A 16691-nucleotide genomic window follows, 5' to 3' on the forward strand; every position below is an offset into this window, starting at 1 on the left:
CTTTAGGATTAACAGAACTTTGAATAATTTACATACTTGTCTAGATCAACTTTGTATAAAGAAATTTTTTTAGGTATGTGAAATTTAGCTATCAGGAAACATCAATTAATATGTTCCTATATTCTCTTTTGTTTTGAGTAGTCAAAGATAACATCTTTAAAACAGAAAGAAAAGTCACTTTCAAAATAAAATTGGATAAACCGAAATTTCTCTGTGAGGTTATATGGCCAAATCAAGTGAATTATATTTTCCGTTCAGAAGAGTGACAAAAAAGCTGTAAAGAAGAAACTTTTGAGGCAAGGACAAGGACGACTTGTTACCAAGGCAAGTTCTACATTTAAAAAAAAAAAGTCATTTTGCTGTATTTTGCACATTTGTATTCAGGGGATTTGCCAGTGTCATGTTAGTGGCATAAATTAGCCTATATAGACTGCTCTCTACGATATTATTCAAATATGGTATTATGAAAGGAATGTTTATTATTTATCTCTTGAAGAGAGCTCTAATTTTACAGTTATTTTTTATTTGCAGAATCAGGTAAAAAATAAGAGTGAGTTGTTGACTTTGTTGAACTGTTCGGACTGATTCAATCCGATTCGTCTATTAATTAATCGTTCAGACCATGGTTCAGATCTATGGTTCAGACCGATTTTGCGAACCGCAAACTGATTCATCTAAAAGAGTCGACTCAAAAGAACATCAATTCGTCCACGAATCGGACGTCGCTATTCTGACAAACGACTAGCCTATCTTTCTCACTGACTACTGAGACAGCAACTTTGTGACTGATTTGTTGTCTTATTTCCCTTCACCCGTCTTTTACCAACGCCCAAGTGTGTCATCCTCACCCCTTCCGCTGAGGGAAAAGGTAAGGATTGGGAGAAGTCCCGTTTCCATGGCAACCACAGCTGCAAGTACAGCTAGCAAAGCGCGCAGTTTTTCCTTCATAAGGAAACTCTTATCTACATAAACTAATTTCCATTAGCTACTGCCATCACATTAATAGTTTCTAAATGTGTTCAGGCATAGTTTTGTTTTATTGAACATTGATCTAACCATGTTAATGATGGGCTATGATTAGGCTACTGTGCCTGTGCTCTTGGATTAAATACCACTGTTAAAATAAGGTTACAATGCCAAAGCTATGATTTTGGAGGCTGTCAAATGAGCTATTGAACACATTTCAGTCTTTTGATTTATAGGTTTTCCCTTTGAGATGCTTGTCAAATTTTAGTAGATGCACACTCCATAAATTAATAATTTGGGTGACAACCTTTATAGGTTTAAAAGATTTTCTATACATATTATGCTAAAGTAATGCCAATATCCTTAGGGCCCAATTTCTCCCCACCATTTACATAATGAGAAAATATAATTCCTGCAATGTAAAGACATCTGTGCTAAATTTAGGCTATAAACTAAGGGGGGATGGGCGATAGGAAGGGTCGCTTTGACAGAAAAGTCATATGGGGGTCAAGGGTGATTCATGACCTCTGTTTCAGTACGTATAACCAAGGCCAATTCTGTGCCTTTGATTCCCTAGAGAAATTCTCTACAGTCTACTCTTACAGACAATCAGTCCTGATATGGTAAGCGTGTGCACAGTGCAAACATTGCATAATCTTTTGTTTGTATTGGTAAATAGAATATTTCAAATCATGTCCATTACATTCAGCAGTGTACGTGTGTGTCTGAAGGATATAGCATAATCAAATAAGGGAGAAAAACATCTCCTCCTAATGTTGATGGCAGCAATTGGGGAACAGTATAATGAGCCATTTTGCTCAGGAGTCTCTTGTGGTTTGATTCAGAAAGCCGGAGCCCCAGACCATGTTAAACAAATGGACATACTGTGGTTTAATGCATCTGTCAGAGTAAAGACAACAGTATTGAGCAAACAGAATCAGACTAACCTAGGAGACACTAAGCCCGATGCAATTCCCTCACGAGATCCATTTACACTCTAATCGTTATTCTGAACTGATTACTTCCTGGTCTTTAGTCCTATCTCATTACCCACATAGACAATTATGCAAAACATATTTTGTCTCCTTAAATTAATAGATTCTTTTACTTAGGAGGATGATCGTTCCTTTGATGGACTGTCCGAACAAAGATTAAAATGTGATATGGGTCGGTTGGATATACTGAAAGGCTAAAAGGTCAACTGTGAGCAAGAGAAGTGTTTGAATGGATTAGAGTAATCTCTTTCTGTCTTTTTCCACCCTCTCTCCCCCTCTTTAAATAAAGGCTGTCCATTAAAAAGCGGTTGAGAATCCCCTTTGGGATGGTAGATGCATATTACACTAATAGAAAGCACACATGATTAATTTTTCAAGAAACTTCTCTTTAGTCCACAGCTGCACTTCTCAGTGTCTCTTTGATTTAGCCATTGCAATATTCCTACGTTTTCTAATATTCCCAAGCGGCCGTTATCTCCTGAGATTTAACAGCAGTGTGAGCAGTATCAGTGAACAATTTCCACACTAATGAATTATCAAAGTGTTCCCTCCAGTGCTGAAATGAATTGAAGTTCAGCTGAAGTTCTCGAATCGGCTTTCACAAAGCTAAAAATATATGGCAAAATTTTCTTTTTTTTAAATGAAGCCTTTAAACTGTGACAGTTAAAGGCATTTCACACCATGCTTAGCTCTTAAAGGACAAGTTCGGTATTTTACACTTAAAGCCCTGTTTTCAGATCGTTTCTGATGAAATACAATGGTTAAGATTGAAATTTGGACAAATGCTGCTGGCCCGAGAATTTTCGGTTTCTGTGGTAGCACCCCCCCACCTCCACAATGGTTGCATAGGTGCACTGGAATAATCCTTCCTAAAACGCATTAAACTTTCGTTTACAAAGATGTGAAACTCACCGAGTGGTCAGGGGTGTTCACTGATATGCTCACACAAAAATCGCTGCAAAAGATGCTTTCCAACAGGTTTAATCGTAGTTTTTCATCCAATACAAGTCAATGGAGTTGGACAAAAACTACGATAAAACCTTTTGGAAAGCATCTTTTGCAGCGATTTTTGTAATTGCACTCACAGGAACAGAAAACAGAAACAGTTAAACAGAAAAACAAAAAACAGAAAGAAAGAGAAGAGGGAATGTCTCTGGCATCTTAGGAGAAAGGTAGCAGTGATCTAAATGATCAATGCACAATCCAATCGCAGTTTATATCTCACAGTGCAATGGGTGAGTTAAGGTCACCAGTCTATGATTTTATCATCTTAATATGTGAGCTATTTAATGCCATTACTGTACTGAATCAGTTTGAGGTGCTGTCCAGAAAGAAGAGAACGAAATCAATGGGGGAACTCTCTCTCTCTCCCCTTATAGACACAAGAGAGAAAGATAGCAATGTGTGTTAGGATGATCTATGCTAAAGCAGTGAGAGTGCACTGACCATAAACAATTCATTACGAGTGCAGAATGGCTGAGGAACAGATATCTGCCCAGACCAAGACACAGTTCAAATGTAAGCAAAAGGAATGATGAACGACAAAGGATGAGATCATCTATGTGGGATGAAGAACTGACTTTGCAATCGACCTGTGCGTTTATGTTTTATGTGTGCCTTTGTGCACACACTTTGAAATAAACCGTCTATGATCAGACTGTCACCTTATGAAGCTCTCAAATGTAACACAATATTAAAGAGGACATATTATGCCCTTTTACAAAGTCTTGATTTTGTTTTTGGGGTCTATAAATTTTTTTATCACCATAAAAAAACATAATTTCTTTTACATATATGTTGCAGCACCTCTCTTCCCAGTCTGCCAGAAATTAATTCTCTGTTTAATTCCAGTCTCTATAGACCTTATTCAGAGCAGCGCCATGACAGGTATGAAAGCAAGGCTGTGAGGGATAGATTTACCGTGTTTTCAATGGCATCTGCTGTAAAAAGCTGTATGAAGCTCCTAGATCACTTATCATTTTTGCAGTGTTTTGTAAGTAGAACAATCCAGAAACACATTCAAAAACAGTGGTACAACCGATTTAAAAGATGTATGTCTATCCCTCACTGCCTCGCTTTCATTCCCGTTAAAAATCAAAGATGGCGCTGCTGTGAATAAGGTCTATGAAGCCCCTCCTTCCGAAAAGGTCAGCTGGATCGGTGTGTTGTGATTGGTCAGCCGCTTTGAGCGTGTTTCGGAAATGTCCCGTCCCTTAACGTAATGAGTTTCAACTTCTCAGGTTTAAACACTTGGACATGGCGACAACAACATACTACTAACGCAACTTAACCAGACCTCAACCCTTTTTTTGCATGTGCCTTCGGCAGAAATTATTTGAACGTGGAATATTGTGGCGTGTACGTTCCTGGAAGAAAACTCAAGACTACAATGGAGGCGTTTCAGGGATTTCAGAAACAGTGCTTATTGATATAAAGAATAAGTCCCTTGAGATTGGACGTTGTTACTCTGAAAACTGCAGACCGTTTTCATGTTTAAACAGCAACATTACACACAAAATTCTGAAAAAAAAAGCATATTAGGTCCTCTTTAAGTGTGCAGTGCCAGTGAGCTTGTTTGTGTATTTATTACTTGCAAAGAAATGGCCTTGTAAAAGACTAGCGTAACTACTGTCCAGTTTTGTATTTAAAAAAACAACAACTTTAATTCAGGTTTTTCTCTTGCTCAATCAGAGCAGAAAGATTCAAAGTGTGTTGATAAGAGCTGAAAATAGCCTAATCCCTCTCTGTCCTGGAGCTTCACTCCTTCTCCTGCTGTACCAGCCAGAGGACAAACCAACACATCCTCCCTGCAGAAGGGATTAACACTCACAGGCTATTTCAGGAGTTAAATCATTTGTGAGATTCATCCACATTCCTTTAGTGTAAACACTCGCCAGCCCATGAGCTGAGAAAGGTGACGGGCTGCCGGCCATGTTCACTGCATCTGGAAGAAGAGGGGTTTGACATTAAATATTTACACTTTTAGTATGTTGCTATTTCGGGTTATTTGATGTATCAATGTATCAAACTGTTGGTTTGTCCGTCCCTCCATCCATCAGTCTGTCAGTTCATTTGTAGGGAATCTCCTCTAAAGTGTGTTCTTGCAGATTGCAAAGACAAACATTTCATTACAATAAAGCAATATCACTTGAGTAAGATTTACCTAATTACCATATTTAGATACTCAGTACAACAGCATGATTTGTAACTGTATATACGTATCTATACTGGTCAGAAGTTTGGAATAATTAAGGGTTTTTTATGTTTTTGAATGCTCACCACTCTCATACATTTATTTGATCAAAAATACAGAAAAAACTGTAACTTTGTGAAAAAATTTGCTCAAATCAGCATGTTAGAAAGGATCATGTGACACTGAAGACTGGTGAAATGATGCTGAAAATACAGCTTTTCATCACAGGAATAAATTACATTTTATTTTACATTGTACTAATATTTCACAATATTATTGTTTTACTGTATTTTCTATCAAATAAATGCATCCTTTCTTTCAAAAACATTAAATATTCTAAAATTCAAAGATTTTGACTAGTAGTGTACAGTATTATACAATAGATGGTAAGTGATCTTGTGTATGTATGTTACAGGGTGTGTTTGTATTGTATTACTCTGTTTTCTAATTTCTCTGGTTTTACAGTAAACATGTGTTCACTGTGTTTAGGCTGAAGTCTTTGGATGAAGGTATAGATGGATGGATGCGACAGCTCCTCAAACCCCTGCAGGAGGCTCACTGTCTGAGCTTGGCATGACATCTGTCGAGGTATGTGATGGGCTGAATTATATAAACTTGTGGCCATTGACAGTGTATGTGTGTCTGTTCACTCTACAAGTATTTGGGCAATTTCCGTACATTGAAATGTTGTGTACTTTTGTGTGTGTGAGAGAGAGAGAGAGAGAGAGAGAGAGAGAGAGAGATGTGCATGTATGGTGGAGAAAGAGAGATTTAATAATTCAGCAGAGTTATAATTGGCTCAGTCTCACCTCCGAAAATCAGCTCTGAATCACGCTATCTGTATAGAATGTCTCCTCGTAACCCTGTACAGTAACTCTGTATGTGCGTGTGCATGTTTGACTTAAAGGGGTGGTATAATGCCTTTTTCACACGATGTAAAATAAATCTCTGATGTCCCCAGAGTGTGTATGTGAAGTTTTAGCTCAAAATACAGCACAGATATTTTTATATAGCATTTTAAAGTTGTCACTTTTTGAGGGTGAGCAAAAACGCACCGTTTTTGTGTCTGTCCCTTTAAATGTAAATTAGCTGCTGCTCCCAGCACAGGGGGCGGAGCTTCAACAGCTTGTGTGCTTTTACCTCACACAGACATGCACTGAAAATTTCAAAAACTTTTAGCCTTTTTTTTTATGTGTAGGAGTCAGACAAAGATGAAGAGACTCAAGAAGAAGACATTTCTGAATGGTTAGTTGATGAATTTATGTAGCTTATGTGTAGTTATCTAATCTTCTTGTCATTGATTAGCATATTCTGTCTTGCTAAGCTATAAATCGCGTTCCCGGGGGAAATTTTAGGGTTCCTTAAAAAGCCATTATTTTAAAATAAAATATCTCTGTTTGCTTTAAACTTTGAGCATCGTAACTTTGCAGATGTTGTTTATGCTCAAACAGCAACATTACACACTAACTAAAGTTAGAAAAGTGAAATCATAATCAACCACCCCTTTAAAGTCCTTAAATCTGAAGCGCACTATTAAAGGAATAGTGCACCCAAGAAATTTGAAGTCATACTCATCATGTAATTTCAAACCCATGTATTATTTGTTCCATGGAACACACAAAATAGTATTTATTATCTGTCAGGGTTATGTTTCTCTGTTCATGTCTGAGTTTGTTAAACTTCTAGTCAGTTTATCAGTTCTCCTCTGTTCCCTACATGTTTGACAAACAGGTTACTAATTAATTAGGTTCCTCGTTTCAGGTGTGTTGTGTTAATTAGTCTCGTTAGTTCCTCTTGTTTGCTATGTATTTAAACCCTCTGTTTCTGTCTGTTCCTTGTCTTGTAATAATTTGAGTTCTATTTGTTCAATTTGTAGTTGTACGTTTTTCATAAGAATCCTTGGATTAAAGTCTTCTTTATCGTCTCCGTCGTCTGGCACTTGATTACAGCCACCCATCCGTGACATTATCATTATTATTATTATTATTTGTGTTCCATTGAAAAAACAAAAAAACATCACAGCATACAGATTTGGAACGATATGGTTTGATTTAATAATGGCAGAAATTGTATTTTCTAGGATAAAGTGTTCCTTGCAACTAAAACCACACACTTCCCTGTCTTTAATTGTTGGTACATAATCAGGTACAGTAGCACCGCCCCAAACTCACACCATTGGCAGAGAGCTGCCGTGCTGTTGTGATTGGCCAAAATGTGCAGGCGAGGCAGCTGTTATTTTTTTCCATTGCTGTTTACGGAGCCTGTGTGATTTTAGATACTATTTCAGTGATATCTGACAGCAGGGACATTTCATGTGTGGTATTCGAAAATAAAATGTGCTTACAGCAGCTTTAAGATGCAGCAAAAAAAAAAAAAAAAAAGTGCTGGTCAGTGCAGAACTTGCCACCACATTTCTAAGGTGTTCTTGGCTGTTTCTAGGGCTTTGAGGTTGCCTGTTGCTATGCCAATTTCTTAGTGGTTGCTATGGTGGAGCCCTAGTCAAAAGAGCCAATTCCTTATGGCTCGGGTCCCTCTTTCTATGTAACTATAATAGAGGGATGTAACTTTACAAATGACCACTGACTCCAAAGCTGTTGTCACAGCATAGCTCATGCAGTTTAAGTGAATGGCCTCTAGAGGCAATGTAATCCATTTTATTTAGTTCTATCACAGCCCAATATCTTATTTCATTGATTCCTAACCAAGGGTACTTGTTGAAAATAAAATAAAATAATAAATAAATAAATTTTATTTAAACACAATTCATTTTAGTTTTTTTAGTTTCAGAATTTATATATTTGACAAATATAACAAGTGGATGGATGGATGGATAGATAAATCTGGTAAATCTGGTAAATTTGATAAATCAAATTGTTATTTGATCAATTTCAGTTTAATTTAACTCCTTTACAAGACAATATTCATGTTGTTTTTAGTCATTGCTTTTTTCATCTCATATGTTTCTCTGTGTGTGTGCATGTGCCTCTTCAGCGAGTCTCTTTTCTCTTCTGGTGTGACATGTACAAGAAGTGCGCTTATATTCGAATAAGCTGACATTGAAGAATTCTCAAGCAGGAAGTGTGTGTGAATAGTCAACGTGGGTGTCTCGCTCCTCCATTTATCCGTGTGCAGTCTTTGTCTCCTGCCTTTACTCCAGCAGCTAAAGAAAGTGATCTGTTATCTCTATTCAGCTCCTAATGTCAGCTAGTTCCGAACACAAAAGAGACGCATATCTAGTGTGTGTGTGTGTGTGTGTGAATACAGACATCAGCATATCCTGATCTCAGTTTATGTGTGTGTGTGTGTGTGTGTGTGTGTGTAGTGTGTGTTAATATCATGGGAGAAGTGATTGATGGACAAAATTCTCCAGATGGACATTCATTCCATACACAGAAAGGAGAGGAGAGGCAAGCAAAGATATAAAATGTACTTACACAACATAAAAATATTATTTTAGGGCATATTTTATAGCCATTTGTTTACCGTGGCCGTGGGTTTTCCGGCAGAACTGGGGAACTTTTACACTGTTGCTGCAGGTTGTTTTTCTTTACCACGGGTTGAAGCAACCCCCCTTTGTTCGACCAATGGCAGAATCAGAAAACCTGTTTGAGAACAGCCATTATTTTTAGTGCAGAAATTACATACTTCATCATTAAACACCAAAACACAAATACATACACCCATATTTGACTGCCTTTTGAGTGTTTTGTATCAGACAGTGTAGTTGCCCTGGTGATAACATTGTAAGGGCAGAGGTCATGCCCTCAAGAGTGGACTGTCACACACACAACCTTTCTAACTCACTCTCTCTCTCTTTCTTTCAGAACCATGGACAGCTCTAAGCGAGCAACACGATTGGTTGAGAGACATAGGGGCTGCAGAGAGAGAGAGAGAGAGAGAGAGAGAGAGAGAGAGAGAAGATCACCAGGGGATGGAGTGAGTAAGCAGTGAGGGTTGGAGAGAGCTGGAGGGAAGGAGATCAGAGAGCAAAAAAGAAGGTAGAGAGAGAGAAAAAAAGGATAGAGGAACTTCAAGAAAAGACAGATGCTATAGCTCTTCTCCTTGCCTACTGACGCCTGAGCTGGGTTCATCGCTGCGTGTGTGTGACGCGCATGTGTGTGTGTGTGTGTGTGACGGCAACCGCGGCAGCAGCAGCAGCAGCAGGGGAGGACGGATCAAAGAGATTGTAGGACACGATGCATTTAGCAGCCTAACGTCTCTACGCACACACTGCAGCCAGCAAAAGGAGAACACGCTCATACTACGCGCATCCGCACGCAGCCCACCCCACACACACACACACACACCACGCGTGTGTGGGGACAGCGCAGATGAAGCAACCACCTAAAGGAGGTGTGGATCATTCCAGAAGCGTTTGGTAGGGGAGGGGACAGCCTTGGTGGCCGTAGCCCAGCAGGAGCGGTCGTAGGTGGGCAAGGGTCGGACAGTTTTCTTCAGAGCTCTGGAAACGCCAAAGATGGACATGTCCTTCATCTCTCTCTTCCTCACGGCAGTGTCTGCTTCCTCCGAGCCGCGTCGCTGTCGCCGGGCTTGTCTGTCAGCCGTGTGCGTGTCCGCAGGGGGATTCGATAACGTGCTGTGTTGAGAAACGCACACTCAGAACACACCTGGAGATCAGCTGTTCCGATTCACTGATACCGTGAGTGTAACCATGTGTGTGTCTCCATCCAGATGTTTGTTTTTTTCATATTGACATCTTGTCCTTTTCCTTATCTTCATCAGTTCTTCATCGTCCGTGTGACAAAAAGAGTCAAACTGAGCATCAACGGATTGTTTGGGATCCAAATCACCATATTACCCACAATTCCCATCAAAATTTCCAGATTCATTCATGATTCAACCTCTTTTTTGGCATCTGTACAGCTTGAGATCCATCTTACAAATTTCAGTGAAATTACTATTCAATGAAAATTATGTTATTTACTCATCCTCGTGTCATTTCAAACCTGTTTGACTTTCTTTGTTAGAGACATTTCTGTGGAACATAATTGAGGATATTCTGAATGTGAAAAATGACCAGTGTTCATTGTATGGACCAGGGTCCATACAATGAAAGTCAAATGTTGTTAGAACCTCAGTTTTCTTCAGAACATCTTCTTTTTTTCTATTGAAGAAATACAGTCAAATAGGTTTGGAACAACATAATTTTTGGGTGAGCTATCCCAAATTAGAGTGTGCCTTGTGAGAATCGCTACATCTGATTGGTTATTGGTGTATTTCCATGGTTCCATTGACTGTCTTGTGTTTTAATGGTTCTGGATCTACTCACATTTGGCCTGTTGTGTGTTTTTGAAGGCTATTTCTATGCCTTAGTTATGAATTGGCACTGTTAATGTTGTGGTGGTGAATTACAGATCAATGAAATTAATGCTAAACTCTACTCACTGACATCCATTGATGTGGTACTGTGGTCTCGCTGACCTATTTTGTGCATGCGTGCGTGTGTGTGAGTGCCAGCAATGGGAATATGGCATCTTGCCACCTCATCACTCGGAAAAAAGAGACTTAGTATTAGATGTTTTATTAAAATCCATACAATCACATACACAAATGGTTATAAAACATAATCCTGAAACATGATCCATCTGCAGCAAACATCTACAGAGTAGAGGAGAAGAATATCGTGTTTCATGCTTTCGGCATTACATCAGACACACACACACACACACACATGGTAGGGATATCACGCCTGCCAGTGTAAAGCGGAACTAATGCATCTTCAGCACAGAATTAGGTTCCCAGCTTCCTGCATTATGTCAGCGCACTAGGATACTGTTGCCTGGAAACCCACAGTTCCTTCTCCTCACATTCCATTTATAGTATACAGCTGTGTGTCCCTGTGTAAGTAAAAGTGTTTGTGTTGGCATCTACGGGCATGTGCAGGTGTGTGTGTGTGTGTGTGTGTGCGTGTTTGTGTGTTTGTGTGTGTGTGTGTTTGTTTGCTCTCATGGGTGTGTAAAGAAGTGTGTGGAAGATGTTTAATGGAGGAAAGGCAGATGAGTAAATGGGATTGTGACTGAGGAAGGGAATTGAGAGAGAGGGAGACAATCTGAGATCAGAGTCTATATTAAGACATGCTGAATAATACAACAGAGAACAGAGCACTGGATGACTGATCTTCCCAAAGTTGTAAAAATAAACTTGACATACTCTCTCTCTCTCACACAACCACAGGCTGAAAATTATTTATCAATGTATAGTGTACAGTGTTTGAGAGGATGAAATAAGACCTGTAAGTGGCACATAATGTTGGGCCAGATGTTACCACTGTTTGCATGTCATGTTAAGTAACTGACTGATCTTACTAGTCTTAACCGGTTTATATACTTTGTGGGCAAAATTGTCCCCAAAAGTTAGTGATGAGTAGACAGACAGAACGATGGATGGATGGATGGATGGATGGATGGATGGATGGATGGATGGACTGAACAATAAATGGATGGATGATGAAGGGATGGATGGATGGATGATGAAGGGATGGATGGATGGATTGACTGAATAATAGATGGATGAATGGATGGAGGGATGATGAAGGGATGGATGGATGGATGGATTGACTGAACAATAGATGTATGGATGGAGGGATGATGAAGGGATGGATGGATGGATGGATGGATGGATGGATTGACTGAACAATAGATGGATGGAGGGATGATGAAGGGATGGATGGATGGATGGAGGGATTATGAAGAGATGGATTGACTGAACAATAGATGGATGGAGGGATGATGAAGGGATGGATGGATGGAGGGATGATGAAGAGATGGATGGACTGAACAATAAATGGATGGATGATGAAGGGATGGATGGATGGATGATGAAGGGATGGATGGATGGATTGACTGAACAATAGATGGATGGAGGGATGATGAAGGGATGGATGGATGGATGGATGGATTGACTGAACAATAGATGGATGGATGGAGGGATGATGAAGGGATGGATGGATGGATGGCTGGATGGATGGATGGATGGATGGATTGACTGAACAATAGATGGATGGAGGGATGATGAAGGGATGGATGGATGGATGGAGGGATGATGAAGATATGGATTGACTGAACAATAGATGGATGGATGGATGGATGGAGGGATGATGAAGAGATGGATTGACTGAACAATAGATGGATGGATGGATGGATGGATGGATAGATGGATGGATGGATGATGAAGGGATGATTGACTGAACAATAGATGGATGGATGGAGGGATGGATGGATTGACTGAACAATAGATGGATGGATGATGGAGGAATGGATTGACTGAACAATTGATGGATGGATGGAGGGATGAAGGGATGGATGGATTGACTGAACAATAAATGGATGGATGGAGGTATAGATGGAGGGATGGATGGAGGTATAGATGGAGGGATGGATGGATTGACTGAATGATAGATAGACATTCGCTTTATTCACTTTACACTTTATTCATTTTGTTTGTCTTATCTATCCTTCCATCCATGTCTATCTACAGTTTCTATGGACTGAACAATAGATGGATAGATGATGAAGGGATGGATTGACTTAACCGGTTTATATATATATAGATAGATAGATAGATAGATAGATAGATAGAACAATGGATGGAAAGATACGACAGACAAACAAAGTGAATAATGTGCTTTTATTGTATTAGGGTTTGTTTGTCAGTAGAAATTATAATTAGCTGAATAAATAAATAATCTAAATCTGTGTTATATCTTTATTTGGATAGCTATGTAAACATGTGTGTTAAACATGCTAGCTCTTGCCCTTTCCCTGCAGTGAATCATGCTCTTCAGTGTTAAAGGATAACAAATTCCCCAGAGAACCACATGCTAGTGTGTGTGTGTGTGTGTGTGTGTGTGTGTGTGTGTGTGTGTGTGTGTGTGTGTGTGTGTGTTTGTGTGTGTGTGTGTGTGTGTGTGTGTGTGTGTGTGTGTGTGTGTGTGTGCATCCCACCTGTACCTCCGAAGTTCATTGTGTTTTTCTATAAAGAACAAGCTCTCAAGAGGACAGTATGACATTGTGTGTGAGACACTCATGTCTCTCTCTCTCTCTCTCTCTCTTCATCTGTCTTTCAGGCAGTCTCTCTGCTGTGCTGAAGGATGGATTCAGGGGAAGACGAGTGCACCCGTTTCCTACAGTACGTGGAGGACAGTGGTCTGAGGCCGTATGACGAGCTGGTTATCCAGAACGCCTCTGACATCGCTCGAGAGAGCGACCGCGTCCGCAACCACACACAATGGACATACCTACAGGAGAAAAACCAGAAGAAGAGACGGCAGGAGGAAGCTATCAAGAGGTACACACTCATGGCTAGAGATAGACTGATATAAAATGTGAATATTGCACATAATTAATGCTATTGGCTATTACTCTTGTACATACTTAGGGATTTGAACAAACCCCCCAAATCAAAGTATATAATTCAGACTGCTGCATTGTTTTTGCTAGCTATTAAAGTGATCAGACTTATCATTTTCACCTGGCAAACAATAAAATAGGCAGAAATATCCCAGAGATGCACACTGAAGGATATGTAGGAACTAGAATATCATGGAGGCCTGGCAACCACCCAGAACACCCTAGCAACACCTTAGCAACCACCCAGAATGCCTCAACCTTTTTAACTTGAAGGCCCCTGTTGTCCGACACGCATATATGCTAACTTTTTTATTGATATATTAAATGAACATGGTTAATTGATTTTATAAATTACATTTCTTTATTTCTTTATTTTTTGTGAAGTAAGACAGAAGTGATGTTCTTATTTCAGAACTATAAATCCTTCAATAAAAAATATTAGAGTTGGATTATTTAGAATGTATTAATAATAATTGATTAATTTAAATATTTTTAAGTCATCCTGAGGCCCCCAAGTTGAGAACCACTTCTTTAACAACCACATTGCACCTCAACATCATGTCAGTGAGTTTCTTAATGAACAAGCACCACTCACAATTTCTTAAGAAAATGTAAACGTCTAGTTAATATTAATGCCACTAGAATGTTGTGCTCTTTAACATTTGTTTGTCGGCCACATGTGTAGAGAGAGCGAGCGAGCGAGAGAGGCAGGGAGATAAAGGTCACTGGTCCTGAGCTCATAAAGTCAATGAGGAAATAGCTGGATATTAGAGAGACAAACACAGAGTCAATGAAAACCTTTGGCCATTATTGTGTGTGTGAGTGTGAGTGTGTCTGTGAAAAGAGAGTGACAGAGAGTAATTTAGAACAGACATTTCAGCCGATCTAATAAAAGACAGACACAAAAGGATGCTCTGATTTATCTAACAGCGGCCCGAGGTGTGAGTGTGTGTGTGTAATTATATTCCACTGCATTTGTATTCTCCTTTATTGTTATTTTGACTTCTATGTAGCTAAATTTGGATCCACAAAATGCTGTATGCAACCCATTTTACTTCAGCAGTGATGTATTTCTGAGGGGAAAAGTTTATTAAATTATATTAACTGATATTCAAATAATATATATCCAAGTCTAATTATATATAGCAAATCTCGGCTGCATGATTGTTTATATCGTCACAAAATGTAAACTGTATTATCACACAGCTCTCAAGTTGGATATATATTATATCCAACTTTATTCACATATATACAGTACATTCACATAGCGATATATACTAGCAAATAATCTAAACAGCCTGATTTTTGGTATATAAGTTGGATATACTGTACAAGTATGCTCAACTTTATCCATATAAATACAGTGTACTTGCATAGGGAGATATATACTATAGCATATCTCAACTGCTTGATTGCTTGTATCGTCACAAAATTTTAACTATATTATAATATCACTAAATGTGACTATAACTAGGGGTGGCCGATATGACCAAAATCTTATATCACGATATGAGTAATTTTATTTCACGATAACTATATATATTGTTATTCACAGTTTTTTTTTGTTTTTTTATACCATTGATTTTTCCAACTTCAATATCACTAATACTAAAAAAAACTAAAACTAGCCTAACTAACATATTAAGTAAAAGAAAAAAGAAAAAAAAAAGAACTGTCAAGCTTACTAAAGACAAGTAAACAGTCAATAGGACAAAAAACTACAATAGAAATACAATGGATTTTGACACGTAAGTGTGTGTATTTGACCGTACAAGTGTCAAAGGCGTCAAAAAGAACTTGCACGCTGTATGCGCAGCGGCTTTATGTGCGTGCAATTCAGGTATGTGCGCTCCGAAACATATGCCGAATTGAGTTCTCTTTTGCTGCTTATTGTGCTTGAATGGTTTAAAATCACTTGTTTTTTAACCACAAGGCTTAAAAATGCATTCAAATGATAAGCTTTCGTGACGGCACAGCACATCATTTTGTACGTCTTTGCTTCATTGCAGACATTACGTCTGCGTAACCCCGATAGAGACTATAGTCTGAAATCTCACCCCTAATAAGGCATGAAGATATTAAGATATTATAAACAACATCATGAAACAAGCCCTATTTATTTTGACTTGACTTTCATTTCACATTCCTTTACTCTCCCTGCCTGCTTCATTCCACTTTTATCCTTCCGCTCTCTCTTTGTCAGCAACTTGTCCTCTCAACCCCCTCATTTTCCCCTTTAACCCTTCATTTCCTCCTGTTTGTACCCTGTAATCGAACCTCAGATTCTTTCCTCCTCTTTAGCATCTCTCTGAAAGGTCTGAGTGGTTGCCCTCTTTTCATACAGCTTGGGTCCTCTTACAACAGGAATGGGGCGTAAGTGGGGTGTTCTTCATGAGGAGAGGAGGTCAATGACACACACACACACACACACACACTGAGTGATCGAGTTCATCTGTGGTTTGTCTCTCTCTTGGAGGCGTTTTAGTGAGATTAAACAATCAGGATTACAGAATGCAGATGAAATTTCATTAATATAACTCATGAAAGAGGATCAAAACACACACATATGAACACTGACAGTGGGAGGGCCTAAAGTCACACCTCCTTAGACTGGAGAGGGAAAACACGGGGTCTGTCACCATGGAGACAGAGGGGTGAGTTTCTATGGCAACAGTGGGCTTGGTCCTCATCTCCCTCTCTAAATTTAGACTGCTGGCCCCTGAGGACACATGCACACACTCCCTTGAAACACAACAAAAAGCAGGTTTGTATGTGTCACTCAACTGTTATCACACACATAGAGAAACCCATTCAAGGACACACAATGGAATATCTGGATCTGCTGACCTTAAGGGACCTACATAATACTATAAATCCTGTTATAACTCACCTCACTCTCATATATGTGTGTGTGCATGTTGATGAGGCTTAAAATGAATTTGAATATGATTGGATTGGGAAATGAATATGAATTTATATGCACAAAATGTTCTATAGATAAACCTACGAATGTTTCTCTATAAGCAAACAATTATGTATAAAAGTATGTATTATGAGTTTTTCTATACCATACTTCAATTAAGACAAGCAAACTTTACAGGTTGGTGAATCTCACAAAGAAATGTCCAGGTTATTAAAATTAAGTGTATTTTAGGATAATTAAGCTTT

At 38.9% G+C, this 16691-nt stretch overlaps 1 protein-coding gene across 1 annotated transcript in view; it reads left to right on the plus strand.

The window, feature by feature from the left end:
* The first annotated feature begins 9113 nt into the window (after positions 1 to 9113).
* Positions 9114 to 16691, plus strand: part of nyap2a (neuronal tyrosine-phosphorylated phosphoinositide-3-kinase adaptor 2a) — a 37842-nt gene continuing 30264 nt past the window's right edge. Inside the window, exons 1-2 of the mRNA XM_082179127.1 lie at positions 9114 to 9814; positions 13241 to 13461. Coding sequence (XP_082035253.1) covers positions 13265 to 13461 — 197 coding nt within the window. The 5' untranslated portion in view covers positions 9114 to 9814; positions 13241 to 13264. The remainder of the gene's footprint in view (positions 9815 to 13240; positions 13462 to 16691) is intronic.

The sequence above is a fragment of the Leuciscus leuciscus genome (assembly GCF_965113295.1).
Source record: "Leuciscus leuciscus genome assembly, chromosome: 9".
Classification (NCBI taxonomy): domain Eukaryota; kingdom Metazoa; phylum Chordata; class Actinopteri; order Cypriniformes; family Leuciscidae; genus Leuciscus; species Leuciscus leuciscus.